This window comes from Schistocerca nitens, chromosome 6 (genome assembly GCF_023898315.1).
Source record: "Schistocerca nitens isolate TAMUIC-IGC-003100 chromosome 6, iqSchNite1.1, whole genome shotgun sequence".
NCBI lineage: Eukaryota > Metazoa > Arthropoda > Insecta > Orthoptera > Acrididae > Schistocerca > Schistocerca nitens.
Genome location: NC_064619.1, coordinates 724,731,442 through 724,753,416, shown reverse-complemented (window position 1 = coordinate 724,753,416; position 21,975 = coordinate 724,731,442). Strand labels below are relative to the sequence as shown.

General features: G+C 43.1%; 1 protein-coding gene across 1 annotated transcript in view; it reads right to left on the bottom strand.

The window, feature by feature from the left end:
- Nucleotides 1-3,435: 3,435 nt before the first annotated feature.
- Nucleotides 3,436-21,975, bottom strand: part of LOC126263124 (venom dipeptidyl peptidase 4-like) — a 324,149-nt gene continuing 305,609 nt past the window's right edge. Inside the window, exons 15-16 of the mRNA XM_049960140.1 lie at nucleotides 14,862-15,073; nucleotides 3,436-4,609 (exon numbers count right to left, since the gene is read on the bottom strand). Of these exons, the coding sequence (XP_049816097.1) occupies nucleotides 4,448-4,609; nucleotides 14,862-15,073 (374 nt within the window). The 3' untranslated portion in view covers nucleotides 3,436-4,447. The remainder of the gene's footprint in view (nucleotides 4,610-14,861; nucleotides 15,074-21,975) is intronic.

Here is a 21,975-nt window from a genome sequence, read left to right as displayed (position 1 = left end):
TAATCATCAGTGGAGACTTTAATCATCCAACGATTAATTGGAAAAATTACAGTTTCGTTATTGATGGGCGTGATAAGACATCCTGTGAAAATTTACTAAATTCCTCCTCTGAAGACTACCTAGAACAGACAGTTAGGAACCCCACTGATGATGGAAAGTTATTGGATCTAATAGCAACAAATAGACCTGTCCTCTTTGAGGAGTCCATATCGAAACTGGTATCAGTGACCAAGAGGCAGTTATAGCAACAATGAATACCAAAGTACAAAGGACAAGTAAAACCATCAGAATGATATATATGTTCAGTAAACTTGATAAAAAGTCAGTAATGTCGTATCTCAGTGAGGAACTTTAAACTTTCAGCACAGGTCAGTAGCTGGTAGAGGAACTCTGGCTCAAGTTTAAAAAAAACAGTTGATCATGTGCTGGATAGATGTGTGTCCAGTAGAACAGTTCATAATGGGAGGGAACCCCCATGATATGTCACTGCAAAGAAACAGATTACTGCATATTAGGTATAAAACAAAGCTTAGATGCTGAATGAAACGCGTTTGGCTGTCAAAAGAGCAATGCTTGATGCCTTCAATGAAAGTGCTCTTTCACACAAAACAAAGAGATTCTGGTCATATGTGAAGGCTGTTAGTGGCCCCAAAGTCATTGTCCAGTCCATAGTGATGAGAGAGGAGCTTAAAGTGTGCGTAGCAAATCAAAAGCTGAAATGCTTAACTTCGTTTTCAAATGTTTTTTCACAAAGGAAAAGCCAGGAGAACTGCCCCAATTTAATCTTTGTACCACTGGAAAAACGAATGAGAAAACGTACTAGTGTCTGCGGCACTGAGAAGCAGCTGAATTTGTTAAACTGAACTAAGCTCCAGGGTCGAATGGAATCTCTGTCAGATTCTATATTTAATTTGCGGCTGAGTTAGCCCATCATCTTACCATAATCTATGGTAGATCCTTCAAACAAAAAACCACACCCAGAAGTTGGAAAAAGTCACAGGTCTACAAGAAGGGTAATAGAAGTGATCCGCAAAATTATTGTCCAATATCCTCGAAGTCGATTTGTTGTAGAACTGTAGAACATATTCTGAGCTCAAACATAATGAGGTATAACAGAATGACCTCCTCAGTGCCAACCAGCACGGATTTCGAAAACATCGATCATATGTGGATCGAGGCAATCAGGTAGATGCTGTATTTTTCGATTTTCGAAAAGCATCTGACTCAGTACCACACCTACGCTTATTGTCAAAAGTACGATCATATGGGGTATCAAGTGAAATTTGTGACTGGACTGAGGACTTTTTGGTAGGAAGGACACAGCACATTATCTTGGATGGAGAGTCATAATCAAATGTACAAGTAACTTCGGTTGAGCCCCAGGGTAGTGTGTTGGGACCCGTGCTGTTCATGTTATATATTAATTATCTTCCAGACAATATTAATGGTAAAACCAGGGTTTTTGCAGGTGATGCAGCTATCTGTATGGAAGTACTATCTGAAAGAGGCTTCATAAATATTCAGTCAGATCTTGATAAGGTTTCAGCATGGTGCAGAGATTGGCAACTTGCTCTAAACGTTGAGAAATGTAAAATTTTGCACTTCACGAAATGAAAAAAAATATAGTATCCTATGAGTATCGATGAGTCACTGGTGATATTGGCCAATTCGTACAAATACTTGGGTGTAACACTTTGTAGGAATATGAAATGGAATGATCACATAGATTCAGTTCTGCATAAAGTGGGTGGCAGACTTCAGTTTATTAGTAGAATACTGGGAAAAAGCAGTCAATCTACACTAGAGACTGTTTACAAATCACTCAAGTGATCGGTTCTAGGATATTGTTCAAATGTGTGGGACCATATTTGGGGGCGGGGGGGAGGGGGGGAGATATATTGAAAGTATACAGAGAAGGGCAGCATGAATGGTCACAAGTTTGTTTAATCCATGGGAGTGTGTCACAGAAATACTGAAATGGCAAACTCTTGAAGACAGAAGTAAAGCCGGCTAATGTGGCCGAGCGGTTCTAGGCGCTTCAGTTTGGAACCGCGCGACCGCTACGGTCGCAGGTTCGAATCCTGTCTCGGGCATGGATGTGATGTCCTTAGGTTGGTTAGGTTCAAGTAGTTCTAAGTTCTAGGGGACTGATGACCTCAGATGTTAAGTCCCATAGTGCTTAGAGCCATTTGAACCATTTGAACAGAAGTAAACTGAACTAGCTTTAAATTATTACTCTAGGGATACTACAGACCCCAATGTATCGCTCACACAGGGTATGTAACGATAAGATTAGAATAATTACTGCACGCTCAGAGGTGTCCAATCATTCTTCCCACGCTCCATGCGTGAATGGAAGAGAAAGGAACCCTAGTAACTGGTACAATGGGACGTACCCTCTGCCATGCACCTCGCGGGTGTTTGCAGAGTATAGATGTACGTGATTCTTTCCAGCATTCCATTAGAAAAAGAAGCTATAACACCGGAAGTATGTGCAAGTAGGCGATAATTTGATAGTTTACTTATTACATCGATAAGGTAAAATGTAATCGATAATTTTTTGATCTGGACTATTCAAAGTTTGAAGTGATCGCAAGGGGCGTTTTAATTGTGTTTCCTCGATGTCTCTGTAAAGGGATTAATCTTTAAAAATCCGGAACTTTTACTCAGCTGGATGGGACGTTATTTCCACCACTCAGGTCTGGAAAATCCCAGCTTTCCGGTACGTATGGCCACCCTGTTCGACCAGCAAGGACAGGGAACAGCTTACCATGTGCATCTGTAAGCGAATAGGTCGCTTACTAGTTTATCACGTTAAACAGTAATTAGCGGCTGAACCTAAAAACCACGTATAATTAATTGTGGAATACACTTCAATGTATGTCAAGAAACTAAGGACGTGAATGACTGATAAACACACATTGACGTGCTGCTGTCATTTCATTTAGAACAGTACACACGTGCGCTGTATGAAGGACACAGCCACATGTTACAATGTCAAAGATGTCTGAGAGAACTCTTACAAAGGCTAGGATTAAAGTAACTTTTATAAAAATATGATTAAAGTACTCATACATATCGTCGAAAATTTTGTAAAATCTCTTTTATAAGGTATTAGACGAAGTTGTTTTGTAGCATAATGTATGTCTAAATAGAACTGAGATGCTGGCTCTATGTGCAAAAACCTGTTCTAACGACAAGACGTCAAATTAAGTAGGCCTTTACATGAAATCAACAGATAATTCGTTATGAACTGTTATTAAAACACGCTAAGATGTGTTATAATTATGTATCTCAACAAGAAATTTCTGTATTGCATATTAGTAAAGTAAATCAAAATATGAGCACATTTCTTGTCGAAATTTTCTCGCAATAGTGATCAAGGAATGAAGTAATTTTCACCAGTTTTAGAACAGAAGTATTTTTATTGGTAGACCTATTCAAAATAAAACAGTAAAATTATATCACAAACATATGTATTTATACATATTTCTTAAACTCATCTGAAAATATTAACCAAAGCTTTTACAGCCATAAGCTAATATCAAGTAACTACACAGTCTATTCAATGCAAGTACATGAAGTACACAATGACCTTTTTATGAGTGAAGGAATGACTACAATCTGTTTCCCCCTAAGTTTTCTCATTTTTACCGACTTTTGGTGCACCTCTAGTGTTAGTACGCAACAAAGATTTTTTTTTTGACATGCGAATAACGAGGTGTTCAGTAGGAACTGCTGTGGCTGGAAAACTTCATATAAACAATATTTATTATTGTTTAATTTTACCAGCCCCATGGTGGGCATTACATATTCAAAATTAGCACTAGTGACGAACATTGCTTGAGAAAAGAATCGTATTGAAATTATTTCATGTTGGTCTTTCGGTAATGAGCTCTTAATGATAGCAAATCATGAGATCGAGAAACAATAGTATGGGATTGCATTTAAACATGGACTAACTGCATAGCTTTGGCACAGTTTTACGCTAGAGGTTACAAATGATGAACAAGAGTGACTGTTATATAATATGTGCACAGTTCAACAGTGGATTTGTTGTAACACTTTTAGTTTTGAATTAAAGCAAGCTCTGAGATAGGACACAGTTCATCCGCTGCTATCAAGTACGCAATTGTATCAAACTCAATAACAGGCGAGACTAATTTTATGTATGGAGGACTACAAAACTTTCTTTAGAATTATACAGTCTCTTAGAAAGGCACCAAAACCATCAAAAACGTAGAAACTTCGGATACTTTATATACCTTCTTGCTTTGGGACTGCACACGTGGAAATAAAAGTTTGTGACTTCATTTAGATACAAAAATAATTGTAATTTTAAGACTTCTCTAAATGGTTCAAAGGTGGTTGTTGTATCGCTGCTCTCGCGTGGCGCCTTCCGCAGTTGGCAGCACTGTCAGCAGCTGGACCGGTGCTGACGCGTCCCCTACAGTACGTACTTCCTCGCGGCCAGCAGACCACCACTGATGCGAGTCGCTGAAGAGACGGACTGGCTGTCCTCGTTGAAGCACTGTAGCAGGAACTCGTCCAGGGAAGAATACAGGTGCTCAACCAGGCTTCCCATGCTGTGGTCCTGGTCGGGGTAGCTCTGTGGAACAAGTCACGCCACGCGCGGTTAACAACCGTGGTATTTATACGCGGCGAGCGTGAGGTCTTTCCTTGAGTACAAGTAACTACTTAAGGTTTTCTGCAAATGGTAGCTCATGAAGGTGTTACAGATACATTTCCACATGTACTCTGATATCGGGTTTAACGCCATCCCAAAGAAAGACGTTTCTGAGAGTTTCACATGGTTGTATGAATATTTTGTGTGTTGTACTCAAGCGGGGAGCAAGTAGGTAGGAGAAAACTACATAGAACACCTGAAGCGTTAGAACCACCATCTTAATTTTTTCCTATTTTTACCAATGCAATGACTGACTTTTTCGGACTAACGAGGCACAGTGAAGTTGAAAATTCGGCGGTTTTGGTTGTGCTTGCTGATATATATCGTAATTTATATGCTGTTTGACTCGCCTTTACTTATTGCTGTTCGTTTTATAACAGTGTAACCTCACTTTTCTACCTCTTACTGTACGTGTTTTATACAATGGCTGGTCACTGTCATAAAAATTGTGCTGACAGTTATTACACTTGTGGTAAGTTTCCGACTAGTAATCATCAGAAGAATATTACTGAAATAGTGAAGAATAACTAATTCTCGTATTTTTGAAATTCAAGCAGTTAGGGAGTATAATGAGCCTCATGAATACAGAACTAGTGTAGTGGGAGACTGCTATTGATTGTTGCGCCGGAAAGTACAACAGGCGGTCCATCCGAGAAAAAACTTTATTACACGATTGAAGGAAAAGAGAACGCTATCTTGAATGTCATAAGAAGGAGAGGGAACAGAAACATAAACCAATGGAAGTAGAATTAGTATGTAGTAAAGAGGTGATTTTATGCACAAACTTTAATAATTATGTTCATATTGAAAAATTAGTTACTTTTTGTACCAGTTACATTTATTCTGGTAGTTTTCTATATTACAGTGAAGTCACAGTGTGACAAAACTGGGTCATAACGAAACAGCGAGACGAAATTATTTTGCTTTCTACTATCCTATACCCTTAGGTAAATGATTATTTTCTTGTCTTTCGAATAATTCTAACTACACACGTACATATAATACACTCCTCGAAATGGAAAAAAGAACACATTGACACCGGTGTGTCAGACCCACCATACTTGCTCCGGACACTGCGAGAGGGCTGTACAAGCAATGATCACACGCACGGCACAGCGGACACACCAGGAACCGCGGTGTTGGCCGTCGAATGGCGCTAGCTGCGCAGCATTTGTGCACCGCCGCCGTCAGTGTCAGCCAGTTTGCCGTGGCATACGGAGCTCCATCGCAGTCTTTAACACTGGTAGCATGCCGCGACAGCGTGGACGTGAACCGTATGTGCAGTTGACGGACTTTGAGCGAGGGCGTATAGTGGGCATGCGGGAGGCCGGGTGGACGTACCGCCGAATTGCTCAACACGTGGGGCGTGAGGTCTCCACAGTACATCGATGTTGTCGCCAGTGGTCGGCGGAAGGTGCACGTGCCCGTCGACCTGGGACCGGACCGCAGCGACGCACGGATGCACGCCAAGACCGTAGGATCCTACGCAGTGCCGTAGGGGACCGCACCGCCACTTCCCAGCAAATTAGGGACACTGTTGCTCCTGGGGTATCGGCGAGGACCATTCGCAACCGTCTCCATGAAGCTGGGCTACGGTCCCGCACACCGTTAGGCCGTCTTCCGCTCACGCCCCAACGTCGTGCAGCCCGCCTCCAGTGGTGTCGCGACAGGCGTGACTGGAGGGACGAATGGAGACGTGTCGTCTTCAGCGATGAGAGTCGCTTCTGCCTTGGTGCCAATGATGGTCGTATACGTGTTTGGCGCCGTGCAGGTGAGCGCCACAATCAGGACTGCATACGACCGAGGCACACAGGGCCAACACCCGGCATCATGGTGTGGGGAGCGATCTCCTACACTGGCCGTACACCACTGGTGATCGTCGAGGGGACACTGAATAGTGCACGGTACATCCAAACCGTCATCGAACCCATCGTTCTACCATTCCTAGACCGGCAAGGGAACTTGCTGTTCCAACAGGACAATGCACGTCCGCATGTATCCCGTGCCACCCAATGTGCTCTAGAAGGTGTAAGTCAACTACCCTGGCCAGCAAGATCTCCGGATCTGTCCCCCATTGAGCATGTTTGGGACTGGATGAAGCGTCGTCTCACGCGGTCTGCACGTCCAGCACGAACGCTGGTCCAACTGAGGCGCCAGGTGGAAATGGCATGGCAAGCCGTTCCACAGGACTACATCCAGCATCTCTACGATCGTCTCCATGGGAGAATAGCAGCCTGCATTGCTGCGAAAGGTGGATATACACTGTACTAGTGCCGACATTGTGCATGCTCTGTTGCCTGTGTCTATGTGCCTGTGGTTCTGTCAGTGTGATCATGTGATGTATCGGACCCCAGGAATGTGTCAATAAAGTTTCCCCTTCCTGGGACAATGAATTCACGGTGTTCTTATTTCAATTTCCAGGAGTGTATGTACCCTAGATAGCCAGATTACTGTTGATTCGGAACTTCATTTAACAGTAGTATTCACATTACAATTGATAATCTATCTGTTGATTCTAATGACCTTTTAGGTTTCAAAATTTTTTTTCTTAAAAATAAAGTGCTAATTTAAGTTGTCTCTTTAGCATGTAATCATCATAATAGTGGGCGCTGGTACCAGTTTTTTCGCAAAACGACCTAGCTCTGTACATACCCTCAATTTCGCGCTTTTCACTTACTAGTTTAGTTCTTCCGAGAATCCATTGATTAAGAAATTCACTACAATTAAAGTTTTCTTACACTATAATACCTTCTTCATTTGAGCCCTTAAGCTTATTAATTTCGCAGATCTGATATTGTACTTTTGTTGCCCTGATTTTTCTGCATTGAATAGTGCCTTTGTTATCTTCCTGAGCCACTGATTAAGAAATTACCCAAATTAGCCAAATTATGAACTTGGAAATTTGTGATGGAAGTACGGAATACACGTGCAGATATCTGTCATTCAAATACTACATTTAACTTTAATATATTTCTAATTACCTAGCGTACAGTTCAACTAATTTATTGTTGGAATCAATAGGTTGCCAACACCGCTAAGAACTCACCTTTCTGTATTATGTAAAATGTAATTACAGAGTTCACAAAATGTGATTGCACCAGTCTTTATATACCCCACTCCGACAGCGAATACTCAGTGCGTGGTCAGAATCCACTCGAGTAACGCCTCCACATTAGTGTACGCATTTCGTATAGAAAGCCGCGAGAAAGTACCAGAACTCGAGGACGGATTTCCACCCGCAGAGGGCGCCACGTAAGTGGCGCTCGCCTATAGCGGGAGGTCCAGCTTCGAGTCGGACACAAAATTTCACCTGTCACTATTTATTTCATTTCAATGCGTAATTGAGGCCAATGTCAGAATTTATTTTATTTCATGATGTACGACTTCGTTGACAGTGTCACATCACCACCTCTGCTTGCACCGCTTCAGCACTATCTAAGTGAGGTCGTCGAAGCTTAAGCTATTGAAACACACAAAAATCTGATGGGGCTTAGTCGGGACTATATGGAGAATGATTGATGACATCGGACTGTTGCAGATGTGGCAGGGCTCGTGCGTGGTCTAGTACTGTTCTACTGAAGGACGGAGTGCTGTATGTGCGGACGACTACATTGTAATCGTGATTCCAGTTTTCTGAGGTTATGTTTCACAACACCACGTTGTACGCTACAATTCGGAGTCCTCTAGCAGCATAGGTTTGTAACTTAGGTCAGCTAAACGGAAAATATGCGTGACATGATATCTCAACCGATATTGAGAACAGCATAAATAATTCAGTGGAATTACTTTTTTAGCACGCCTTGTATGTGAACTTCTGATAGGCGAGACTTACACAGACAGTCATTAGCTCATGAAGTGCTACATTTGAATATTTGTCTAGACTTTACGACGCTCAAACTTACGCCTACTCGTCATTGCCGAATTCGTCCAAATTTAAGGTACATACAGGGCGTGGTGAAACAAAGTGCCCCAAGTGGAAACTCCAGGTCGCCAAGCGTTTAGATTTGAAATACAACGAATTTTGATACCGATCTGTCACCATGGGCACCTAATCAATTGTCCCTGTGCCAGTGTATTTAGCAAGCGGTGTTTGGCTCAGCGAGAAGAGATCACATTGTCGGAGGTTCAGCTCCGCCCGGTGGTTAATATTTTTGTGCTCTTTGGCAAGGCGTACACTACAGATATCACAATCAACGGCAACATCATACGTTATTTATATAGCACAAAAAGTATAGGCTCAAGATGAAACGCGGGACTGCAAACATTTAAAAAGGGATTGTAGTTAATGCGTACACGGGAACGTCGAGTATGTAAATCGATACTTCCATTCTTTTGCAACTGAACAATTACATTTACCGGGGTGATATTCATCAAAGAAACAGGGGAAGCAATAATTTTGACCGCTTCTTGCGCACGTCATAAACGCCGCCTTTTTGCAGTGATATGGTTTGTTTAATGTCTCCATAGAAAATCAAACTGGATTGACATTCTCAAAACAGCTTTTTTCGTCGCACATTCTAGCAGCGAACCACGCGTAACGCATCATGTCGCTCAATACGTGCGAAGATAGTTGGTGATGTAATTTGATGAAAGCTTCTCCGGAAGTGATTTCTCCTTCTTTCTTGATGAGGTAAGTGCAGTTTAGATATTTTTTTATTATATATTTTAGCTGATGATTAAAATATACATCGCAGGGTTGCACTAATGGCGTGCATTTGGGAGAATTACTTTGATACTGCACGTTGGCAATCCGTCTTCATCTTTGAACAGTTCGTCGTATATTTGTGGATTCGTTTGTCCTCCCCACGAGTCAGTCAACAGAAGAATTTTATTCTCATGCACGTAGGGCTTCATCACATCAGTTAAATAGTTTTTGTATAACTCTGTTGTCAGTTTACCGGATTTTGAAGGAGGAGCACAAAAATATTTGCCGCTGGACGCGAACCCGCGACCCTTTCATTACGAACCTGTTCTGTTACCGCATTTTTTTTCTTTTGATCTCATTTTGTTGATCATTGTTCGTTGCACTTGTTCGTGGCGAATGTCCAATGACACCCGTTACAGCTCGTCGTTGATCTATTCACTCGGATTTCTTTTTGTTACAGAAAGCAACTGCCCTTCTGACCGAACACGCTGAGCTACCTTGCCGGTTATTTTTATGGGGGGGGGGGGGGGGGGGAGGATGGGGCGGGAATGTCGGCCGTGGCCATCTAAAGGGTACAGTCCCAGCATTTGCCTGGAATGACCAAGGAAACCACGGAAACCTCAGTCAAAATTGCCGGCCCAGGAATTGAACCCAGGTCCTCCCGAATGCCAGGCCTGAGCGTTACCGCTCACCCACCAGGCTCGGTATCGTTGAGCCAAACACTGCTTCCTGAATAAACTGTCACAGGGACAATTGATAAGGTGCACATTGTCATAGATCCGTATCACAAATCCTTTTATTTCCTAAACGCGTGACCATATGAAGTTCCCACTTTGAGCACTTTCATGTCTCACCACGCCCTACATGTACCATGAATTTGGACGAATTCGGCAGTGACGAGTAGGCGTCCTCTCCTTGTTCGTGAACAATTATTCAGTGTCATGTGGAAATACGTTGAGAGGAGATGTTAGCAATGAACTTGTTCCATAGCTATCACTGTCTGACGTCAAGGATTAGAGTCACATGCTTGGTTACTCGACGATAAACAATGAACTGATGATTATATGAGTGACTATAAAGAACTGGTCCTCGCTCAGTGGTGATTTAATTGTAACCAAAAATATCAATTAGTGAATTTAAAAACAAATGCGTTGCGTCTTAATTCTCAACGTAATCAAACAGTCCGGACAATTTTCAGCAGCAGACGACGAGTTTAAAGGTGGCTCTAAAGAAGAAATGCATTTATATATGAGTAGTGTCCGACAGAACAGACACCACTCATGATGAGGCGGCTGGTAGATACATTGTATATGAAATAGCGGAATAGGGTGGAAAGGGAAAGAGGGGAACTAGTGACTTCCAGCCGGACCGGGACTCCAACACGGACTTACCACTTCTCATGAGCGACTGCCTTAACTGCTTCGGCCACGCGGACATTGTCTTCGACCGACCCAAATTTCCAACTTATCACACGCAGCATTGCATGGTGCCTTCATGACTCTCGCTGACCCAGGAACCGCTTCATCCTGCAGTGAAATCTCCCTCACGAACTCTTTCAGACTGTGATAAGGAGGCGTCGAGATAACACGAGCGAAAGCAAGCGCTACAAGCGATAGTTAAGGTTACAGTAGCAGAGTAGCTGACAGCGGGCGATTGCACCCATGTCCGACGTCATCCAGTACGCTCCATCGTTTCAAACTGTGCTAAGAACATAACCGCGATTTCATTTTCGTCGCCAACGTCGCGCGAGATTCAGTTCATATCAACAGCATCTCATTTGTGCGAAGGAGAATACAAACGTAATTCTTTGTTACTAAGAACGTTATTTTGTCAAATACACAGTGCCCCCTTGCACGCGGTTCACGAGCCCTCGTCGCGCTCCCGCTCTCCCCAGCATTTTGAGAACCCCTGGGTTACAGCAACAGCAACGTGGTCAATAACTTCTATCAGAACAGGACTCCTCCCTCTTCCACATGCCTTACCAAGCTCACCCATTTTTTCGAAAGTCATTATCATCTCCTTCAAACCATTTAATGACGCCAATCCTCTCCTCAGATCTTTCACTCAGCGGTACGTCCCGTCGAAAACGAGGATGTTGGAGCGTGAGCTCGGGTTTGGGAATGATGGGGAAGGAGAGCGGCCGCGCCATTTCGTAGGAACCATCCCAGCATTTGCCTTTCGAAAAAACTAAATCAAGATGTTTGGACGCGGGACTGAACAGCCGTCCCCTCAAATGCGAGTCTAGTATGCTAACCACTGCGCTATTCCGCTTGGTCAAATAGTATGTGATTTTCATGAACGCCCCCCATAAGAAAATGTTCACGTATATAGTGAAGGGAGACGAAAATTTAATAGTCATGGGTGACTGGAATTCGAGTGTAGGAAAAGGGAGAGAAGGAAACGTAGTAGGTGAATATGGATTGGGGCTAAGAAATGAAAGAGGAAGCCGCCTGGTAGAATTTTGCACAGAGCACAACTTAATCATAGCTAACACTTGGTTTAAGAATCATGATAGAAGGTTGTATACATGGAAGAACCCTGGAGATACTAAAAGGTATCAGATAGATTATATAATGGTAAGACAGAGATGTAGGAACCAGGTTTTAAATTGTAAGACACTTCCAGGGGCAGATGTGGACTCTGACCACAATCTATTGGTTATGACCTGTAGATTAAAACTGAAGAAACTGCAAAAAGGTGGGAATTTAAGGAGATGGGACCTGGATAAACTGAAAGAACCAAAGGTTGTACAGAGTTTCAGGGAGAGCATAAGGGAACAATTGACAGGAATGGGGGAAAGAAATACAGTAGAAGAAGAATGGGTAGCTTTGAGGGATGAAGTAGTGAAGGCAGCAGAGGATCAAGTAGGTAAAAAGACGAGGGCTAGTAGAAATCCTTGGGTAACAGAAGAAATATTGAATTTAATTGATGAAAGGAGAAAATATAAAAATGTAGTAAATGAAGCAGGCAAAAAGGAATACAAACGTCTCAAAAATGAGATCGACAGGAAGTGCAAAATAGCTAAGCAGGGATGGCTAGAGGACAAATGTAAGGATGTAGAGGCTTGTCTCACTAGGGGTAAGATAGATACTGCCTACAGGAAAATTAAAGAGACCTTTGGAGAGAAGAGAACCACTTGTATGAATATCAAGAGCTCAGATGGCAACCCAGTTCTAAGCAAAGAAGGGAAGGCAGAAAGGTGAAAGGAGTATATAGAGGGTCTATACAAGGGCGATGTACTTGAGGACAATATTATGGAAATGGAAGAGGATGTAGATGAAGATGAAATGGGAGATAAGATACTGCGTGAAGAGTTTGACAGAGCACTGAAAGACCTGAGTCGAAACAAGGCCCCCGGAGTAGACAACATTCCATTGGAACTACTGACGGCCTTGGGAGAGCCAGTCCTGACGAAACTCTACCATCTGGTGAGCAAGATGTATGAAACAGGCGAAATACCCTCAGACTTCAAGAAGAATATAATAATTCCAATCCCAAAGAAAGCAGGTGTTGACAGATGTGAGAATTACCGAACAATCAGTTTAATAAGCCACAGCTGCAAAATACTAACTCGAATTCTTTACAGACGAATGGAAAAACTAGTAGAAGCCGACCTCGGGGAAGATCAGTTTGGATTCCGTAGAAATACTGGAACACGTGAGGCAATACTGACCTTACGACTTATCTTAGAAGAAAGATTAAGGAAAGGCAAACCTACGTTTCTAGCATTTGTAGACTTAGAGAAAGCTTTTGACAATGTTGACTGGAATACTCTCTTTCAAATTCTAAAGGTGGCAGGGCTAAAATACAGGGAGCGAAAGGGTATTTACAATTTGTACAGAAACCAGATGGCAGTTATAAGAGTCGAGGGACATGAAAGGGAAGCAGTGGTTGGGAAGGGAGTAAGACAGGGTTGTAGCCTCTCCCCGATGTTATTCAATCTGTATATTGAGCAAGCAGTAAAGGAAACAAAAGAAAAATTCGGAGTAGGTATTAAAATTCATGGAGACGAAATAAAAACTTTGAGGTTCGCCGATGACATAGTAATTCTGTCAGAGACAGCAAAGGACTTGGAAGAGCAGTTGAACGGAATGGATGGTGTCTTGAAGGGAGGATATAAGATGAACATCAACGAAAGCCAAACGAGGATAATGGAATGTAGTCGAATTAAGTCGGGTGATGTTGAGGGTATTAGATTAGGAAATGAGACACTTAAAGTAGTAAAGGAGTTTTGCTATTTGGGGAGCAAAATAACGTATGATGGTCGAAGTAGAGAGGATTTAAAATGTAGACTGGCAATGGCAAGGAAAGCGTTTCTGAAGAAGAGAAATTTGTTAATATCGAGTATAGATTTAAGTGTCAGGAAGTCATTTCTGAAAGTATTTGTATGGAGTGTAGCCATGTATGGAAGTGAAACATGGACGGTAAATAGTTTGGACAAGAAGAGAATAGAAGCTTTCGAAATGTGGTGCTACAGAAGAATGCTGAAGATTAGATGGGTAGATCACATAACTAATGAGGAGGTACTGAATAGGATTGGGGAGAAGAGGAGTTTGTGGCACAACTTGACCAGAAGAAGGGATCGGTTGGTAGGACATGTTCTGAGGCATCAAGGGATCACCAATTTAGTATTGGAGGGCAGCGTGGAGGGTAAAAATCGTAGAGGGAGACCAAGAGATGAATACACTAAGCAGATTCAGAAGGATGTAGGTTGCAGTAGGTACTGGGCGATGAAGAAGCTTGCACAGGATAGAGTAGCATGGAGAGCTGCATCAAACCAGTCTCAGGACTGAAGACCACAACAACAATATAGTCCCGAAGTTTCCCATTTTCCAAATTATTTTTTTTTTTTTTTTGCACAATTACGCCTCTAACATTTCCTGGGTCGCACAGAGTGCAGTGAATTTTCCATGGAAGTAACAGATTCCAAAAGAAAATGACAAATCCCTTATGTAGCCCGCCCGGCTAGCCGCGCGGCCTAACGCGCTGCTTCCCGGGTGGGAAGGCGTGCCGGTCCTCAGCACAAATCCGCCCGGCGGTTTAATGTCGAGGTCCGGTGTGCAGGCCAGTCTGTGGATGGTTTTCAAGGCGGTTTTCCATCTGCGTCGGCGAATGCGGGCTGGTTCACCTTATTCCGCCTCAGTTACACTACGTCAGCGATTGCTGCACAAGCACTGTCTCCACGTACGCGTACACCATAATTACTCTACCACGCAAACATTTGGGGCTACACTTGTCTGGTTATGACACGTTCCCGGGGCGTCTACTGGGGGCGGAACTGCACAATAACCATGGGTTCGGTGTGGGGTGGTGGTGAGGTGAGGTGAGGTGAGGTGAGTGGGCTTCTGTGGCCTGTTGTGGGGTTGTGAACCACTGAGGGCTATGGCGGGGATGAAGCCTCTCTGTCGTTTCTAGGTCCCCGGTTCAATACACGATACACACAATCACTGAAGTTGTCAGTATTCCCCCGGTCTCCCCAAACACCTGTAGGTGAGCGAACTGATGCCGGCGCGGAAACTGGTGACCCACCTGCTGCCTGAAGAGAACGCCCGCGTCCTCGAGGGCTCGCGCCAGCATCATGGAGTGCTGGTAGTGGACGTTGTCGTCCGCCGTACCGTGGATCAGGAAGTACGTCTTGTTGGTGAACTGCCCCGCGAGGCGCGTCACGTCGCTGCCGTTGTAGCCGGCCTCGTTCTCCTGCGGCGTGGGCAGCCCCATGTAGCGCTCCGTGTAGATGGAGTCTGCGGAACACGCCCACGTAAAGGTAAGTGCACGCCGGTACGGCTCCTGGAGTCCGTATCTCTTGTTCCAGGAAATCTGACTTGCGCTGTAGGCGCAGTGGACCTAGTTAGTTAGTTAGTTACTTTCATGTTCCATGGATCATTTTGCACGATAAATCGTCATGATATGGAACAGGTCATTTTACATTATAATTGAAAATTAATTTGTACCTTTATTTGTACTCCTAACATCACCATATTTTTTTTCGGAAATCAAAACAAGGTACACAGATTCACTTGGCAATTCCTACCCACCACGTTTTACACACTGCAAACATTGAAATTCTTCTACAGAATAGGAGGAGTTGTCAAGAAGAAACTTTTGAATTTATTTTCAAATTTTACCTTGCTATCTGTTAGACATTTTATATCACTGGGTAAGTGGTCAAAAATGTTTGTTGCAGCGTTGTGAACCCTTTTCTGTGCTAAATACAACCTTAATGTTGAGTAATGAATGTCATTCTTTCTTCTAGTACTATAATTATGTACCTCATTGTTCCTTTTGAACTGAAGTCGATTGTTTACAACGAACTTCACGAGGGAATAAATATACTGTGAGGCGTTTGTCAGAATGTCCAACTCCTTAAACAGATGTCTACACGATGATTGCGGGTGAGCACCACATAATATTCTTACAGCACGTTTTTGAGCAATGAAGACCTTCTTTCATAAAGATGAGTTAACCCAGAACATTATTCCATATGATAGTAATTTGACATATTTTGCTTACTTTCATTCATTAATGATTTCTCTCTCCCCAAAATTTGCTATGGTTCTAAGTGAAAATGTGGTCTAACTAGGCTGTTTTAGGAGTTCCAAAAATGTGTTTTTCCACTTTCATTTCTCATCAAAATGGACACCTCAGATTTTAAAGTTTTCATCCTATTTATTATTTCATCACCATGTGTTACGCCTAGGGGTGCTGAACTGAATATTGTGTGTTTGGCGACTCCATGGAGTGCTGCATGCACAATGACCATATATGTTAAATTAAAAGGAAGGTCAGCGTTGGCCGTAATATTGATGGTTTATTGAGAGAAAAATCGATTTTCAATCACATAGTGGTCATCTTCAGTGATGGGTATAGATGAATGTAAACAGCAGCTTCAGTTATTGTGATCCCTTCTTATTTCTGGTTACTGATAACTTGATACCAGTGTCTGAGTTTAATTTGTACACCATAGCACTGAAGATAATCGCTATGTGACTGAAAATCGATTTTGCTATCAATAAACCATCAATGTTACGGTCAACGCTGACCTTCCTTTTAATTTGAATATTGTGTGCTTTTGTGAAATTCGAGGTGAGACCATTTGCAGAAAACCAGTTGAAATGGCTCTGAGCACTATGGGACTTAACATCTGAGGTCATCAGTCCCCTAGACTTAGAACTACTTAAACCTAACTAACCTAAGGACATCACACACATCCATGCCCGAGGCAGGATTCCAACCTGCGACCGTAGCGGTCGCGCGGTTCCAGACTGTAGCGCCTAGAACCGCTCGGCCATCCCGGCCTGCGTACTAGGCTGTAATGCGATGATTGTTTAATCGAGCGATTAGTTAATTTCGACTAAGCGCCATTGTCAAGTACATTTGTAACATCTGTATTTCACTTCATTTTGAAATGACTCTTAATTACAAGTAAAAAGTAGCCATATTCCGTCATCCTACGCAAGGATCCACACTACAGTGACAACTTTTCAACTGTAATATGGATCCTTGCGTAGGATGACGGAATATGGTTGGTTGTTTGATTTGGAGGAGGACACCAAACATCGAGGTCATCGGTCTCATCGGACTGGGGAAGAACGTCGGCCGTGACCTTTCAAGGAAACCATCCCGGCATTTGCCTGAAGCGATTTAGGGAAATCGCCGAAAACCTAAATCAGGATAGCCGGACGCGGGTTTGAACCGTCGTCGCCCCCGAATGCGAGTCCAGAGTGCTAACCACTGCGCCACCTCGCTCGGTTCAAAAATGGTTCAAATGGCTCTGAGCACTATGGGACTCAACTGCTGAGGTCATTAGTCCCCTAGAACTTAGAACTAGTTAAACCTAACTAACCTAACGACATCACAAACATCCATGCCCGAGGCAGGATTCGAACCTGCGACCGTAGCGGTCTTGCGGTTCCAGACTGCAGCGCCTTTAACCGCACGGCCACTTCGGCCGGCCCTCGCTCGGTGACGGAGTATAGATAGCTACTTTTTACTTGTAATTAACAGTGAAAATGATATGAAATACAGATGTTACAAATGTGCTTAACAATGACGCTTAGTGGAAATTTTTAGCTAGTCGCACGATTAAATAAACATCATATTACAGCCTACTAAGGACCATATTTACGTTTGTTAAGCATCTGGAGGCTGTGCTCCCCAGAAATACCCGATTTTAACTGAAATGTCCTGGAAGATTAATACTGTGTGCCGGATAGAATCTCGAACCGGGAAAACTTTGTCTTTCGCTGGCATACGAGGTGCGCGAGAAAAGTGATGAGACTGAAAAGACAGCGAACGATTTTTTTTTACGTGTTACGTAAGTGGAACAGCGGAATTTAGAGTAAAGTTATGCAATAAAGTTTTGTGTTAAACTTGGACGATCGGCGAGTGCGTGCTTTGAGAAATTGAAACAGGCCTTATCAATAGCACGAGCTTTTCGCTGGCACGAACCAATTTTGGGAGGCCGAGAACACGTCTGAAGCTGAACCCCGCTCATGGAGACCCTCAACTTCGAAAACTGACGAAAAACGTCGAAAGTGTGCGTGCTCTTGTAAGATCAGATTGACGTTTAACACTAAGGATGATGGGGACTAGTTGAGCAGTTTCACTCTACATCACATCATCGCCGAAGTGTAGCAAATGGGAATCGATTGTACCAAAATAATGCCGAAAAATCTAAAATTAGCAGAAGGACAATGGAAGAATGGAGTGCGTTGATCTTCTGGAGAGGATTGCCAATGACCACGAATGGCTGAGTCATGTGATCGCAGGTGGTGAATCCAGGGTCCTGATACAAAGTGGCGAAGTGAGAAGTGGCACACTGACATCTAGGTACTGAAAAGAAGCTCCAACGAGGAAATCAGATACCAAAACAACGCTGATTTACGTTCTGGACAGGAGGGATATCCTGCATAAAGAATTTGTTCGGTCAGGACAAACTGTCAACCAAGTGTTTGACAAAAGTGCCCTTGGAAGGCTAGGGAAATGGGTGAATGGAGTGAGACCGGACACTGCAGAGAAGTGGGTGCTACATCACCACAACGCCCCATGTCAGGCGGCCACTTCCATCACGGAATTTTTCCCCTCAAAAGGCATTCCTGGTGCTCCACAGCCCCACTGTTCACCTCATATGATTCCTTGTAACATTTCTGAAAAATGTCTTAAAAGGACGTCATTTTTGGACTCTCGAGAACGTTCAAATCAACATGACCGACATGTTGAAGGCCCTACCAATTGAACCCTTTCAGCGCTGCTGCCAACTTTGGGAACAACGACACTGCCGGTGTATACCTGCTGAAGGGAACTACTTTAAAAGCGACAATAGCGTTGTTTGAAAAAAATAAACAAAAACTTTGGTAGACAAAAAAATCGCTCTCCGTTTTCTCACATACCTCGTATGCTCTCCCGACTGAGCTGTACTGGCACGACTCACTATTCACAGTTTTATTTCCGCTGGCACATTTCTCCGCTGCAGAGAGAAAGTCCTGTCTGTAAACAATTCTCCTAGGTTTAAGCTGTGGCTGAGCCGTTTCTGTGAAAGATCTTTGGTGCTAGGAGTGATGCTCCCACAAGGTACGCAGAAGAACTACTGTGAAGTTTGGGAAGTAGGAGATGAGATACTGGTGGAAGTAGAGCTGTTTCAGCAGTTTGTGAATCTTGCCTGGATAGCTCAGTCAGAGAGCATTTGCGTGCGAAAAGCTAAGATCTGTGGTTTAATTCCCAGTCCGACACACAGCTTTAATATGCCATGAAGTTTCAAATTGGCGCACACTCAGCTGCTGAATGAAAATTCTTTACAAGGAAGTCGGAGATGTATCACGTGTAACCCAAGTAACCCAGTTCCTAAAGCCACTGAAATGACTACAGCTATTTTGAAATGTGTGCGCCCTTAGCGATCGATATTTTGGTCACGATAATATGCAGTTAAATATTTCCCCAGTCCTTATAAGGAGGAAACTTGCCGTAATGATCCTAAAGCCAAAATTGGAAAAGGGTAAGACCAGGGTACAGGCCTGTATCGCTACCATTTTCAATGTTTTTTCATCGAAAAGGAAAAACATGTCAAAGTGAATGGTATCACCATTCATCGCATGACTCACACATGATGTATCAGTACAGCTGATGGTAAAGAAAACAAATACACAGTATGGATTCTAAATTTTCGGCATTTATGAAAGGTTTAATTAAAATTAACAGTAAAAGAAATATTACAGTACGAAATTCAAAAATGAAAAGGAAACTTTGAATTAAAATTGAAGTAAAGAAACGTCCGAATTTGATAAATTTTGTGCTCAGGCATCTTAATTGCCGAAGATAAAAAGCAGCGTGAAATCCGAGACTTGTGTTTTAAATGAAAGAGCAAACTACAATTTCTATAAAATTATTCTCGGTATGTGACAACGTCATTTCTAGTAAAAATAGTACCTTTATTTCACTGATGAAAGTTGCCCACAACAACCGAAACGGTGGTTGTATCATATACGATGTAGACACACACACACACACACACACACACACTCACTCACTCACTCACTCACTCACGAGAGAGAGAGAGAGAGAGAGAGAGAGAGAGAGAGAGAGAGACGATTTTTTAAAATGACTTTGGCCTCAAAAGATCGCACACTCTTACATGACAGCTACTAGGGCGATACTGAAAGTCATTAAAATTCCAGTTTCAGCCCCGTAACAAAAACGACTAGAGGATCGCAATCTACAGCCTTTAGACCAGGTTCCCGTATTGTAGGCCGTGATGACATACGAACGGAACGAAGAAAACTGTATGGTCCAAAAACTCATGAATGGCTAGTGAGGATGCTGAACAGATGTTTTGAAACATTTCAGATTCCTAAACTGTGGAGGTAAGCACGAGTAGTAGATTACTAAAGCCTGGCATAGAGCCAAATGTGTTATAAAATTTTCTTACTATTTCCTTAACCTGTGGCCTACATAAGTTATTTGAAAGATTAATCCCGTCAAGAGTATCACCCAGAATCGATACAAAATTTATCCTTGAACAAGCAGGATTCAGACCAGGCAAAGCGTGTTGTAGTCCAATATTAAATCTTATAACACATTGAAGATGGGTTTGTTGAACTTCCTGCTGGGTGTGATACAGTGAACCATCAACGACTCCTCATGGATGTCTACGAAATGACAAAGGGCATTTGACTGACTTACATATTAAGAGACATGTTGCAGAATCGAAGATCCTACGTAACCCTCCAAGGGAATAAAAGTCGATGGAGAAACTGTGGTGTCACCGCCAGACACCACACTTGCTAGGTGGTAGCCTTTAAATCGGCCGCGGTCCGTTAGTATACGTCGGACCCGCATGTCGCCACTATCAGTGATTGCAGACCGAGCGCCGTCACACGGCAGGTCTAGAGAGACTATCTAGCACTCGCCCAGTTGTACAGCCGACTTTGCTAGCGATGGTTCACTGTTTACAGACGCTCTCATTTACCGAGACGACAGTTTAGCATAGCCTTCAGCTACGTCATTTGCTAAGAGCTAGCAAGGCACCATATTCAGTTACCACTGATATTAATATTGTGAATCATGTACCGTCAAGAGCGACGTTCATCATTAATGGATTAAAGTTAACTATGAAACTAATTACGTCCGCTTTCTGAATTCTAATTCCTTATCATGTTCCAGACCTCACGTCAGTATAGTTCTTCCCTCCTCACGCCAGCCTTCGTGAGCTAAAACGCGTGCATTTCGGCCTCCTCTAGTAACACGGTGTTGGCGCTTCTGCCAACTACAACAGAAACCAAAAGAATAGATTGCCATAGGGGCGTGTTTATCCTCTATTTTGTGCAGTAAGTACGAAAATGAGGAGCCACACCACCTAGAAATTGAGAGATTCATACATGCAGACGACACTGCGTTTGATACTCAAGGAACAACATGTGAAGAGGCTGAAAGGAAACTGACGGAGGCTTTACATACCTTGTGGAACTACTGTGAAGAAAATCACCTGCGACCTAATATACATGCTTAGCAGAAGCCTCGAGACAGTTGCCAATAGAAGGAAAATGTGCTGTCCTGCAATAGTGCACCAAACCAAAATACTTGGGCGTCACCTTAGACAGTACACTGTGACTTAAAAAATACTGCACTGATCTATAAGGAAAAAAAAAATACGTGCAAGAACAGTATTATACGTAAGGCGACTAGTTTTGCATGGGAAACGCAACCTGACTTTCTTCAATTATCTCCTTTTCAGCCAGAGAGTAAGCTGCACCAGTACGGGAGGCGTTTATCCACTGCAAAGTAGGCGTCACATTCAGTGAGACAGTCAGGATTGTCCCCAGACGTCTGAGGCCTACAGCTGTCCCAGTTGTGGCCATAGCATCACCAAATATCGGACCCAAAGTAGCCAGTGAAATAGAAGGGAAAAAAGAAGCAAATCGAGTTACTGCACTGCATGTATAACCACCATACAGATCCAACTCGTCTCAACTCAAGGAAGAGCTCAATACAAGGGGCAGTATCTTAGAAGGCCGACCCGAGACCATGCTCTCTATCTTCATGGTTCGACTCTCTGCAAAATACACTCGTGTTCAGGAAAAACACAACACCTTGAACGACTATAGTGAGGGCGTTCATATTCACAGGACATGTACATTAGTATGACATGATT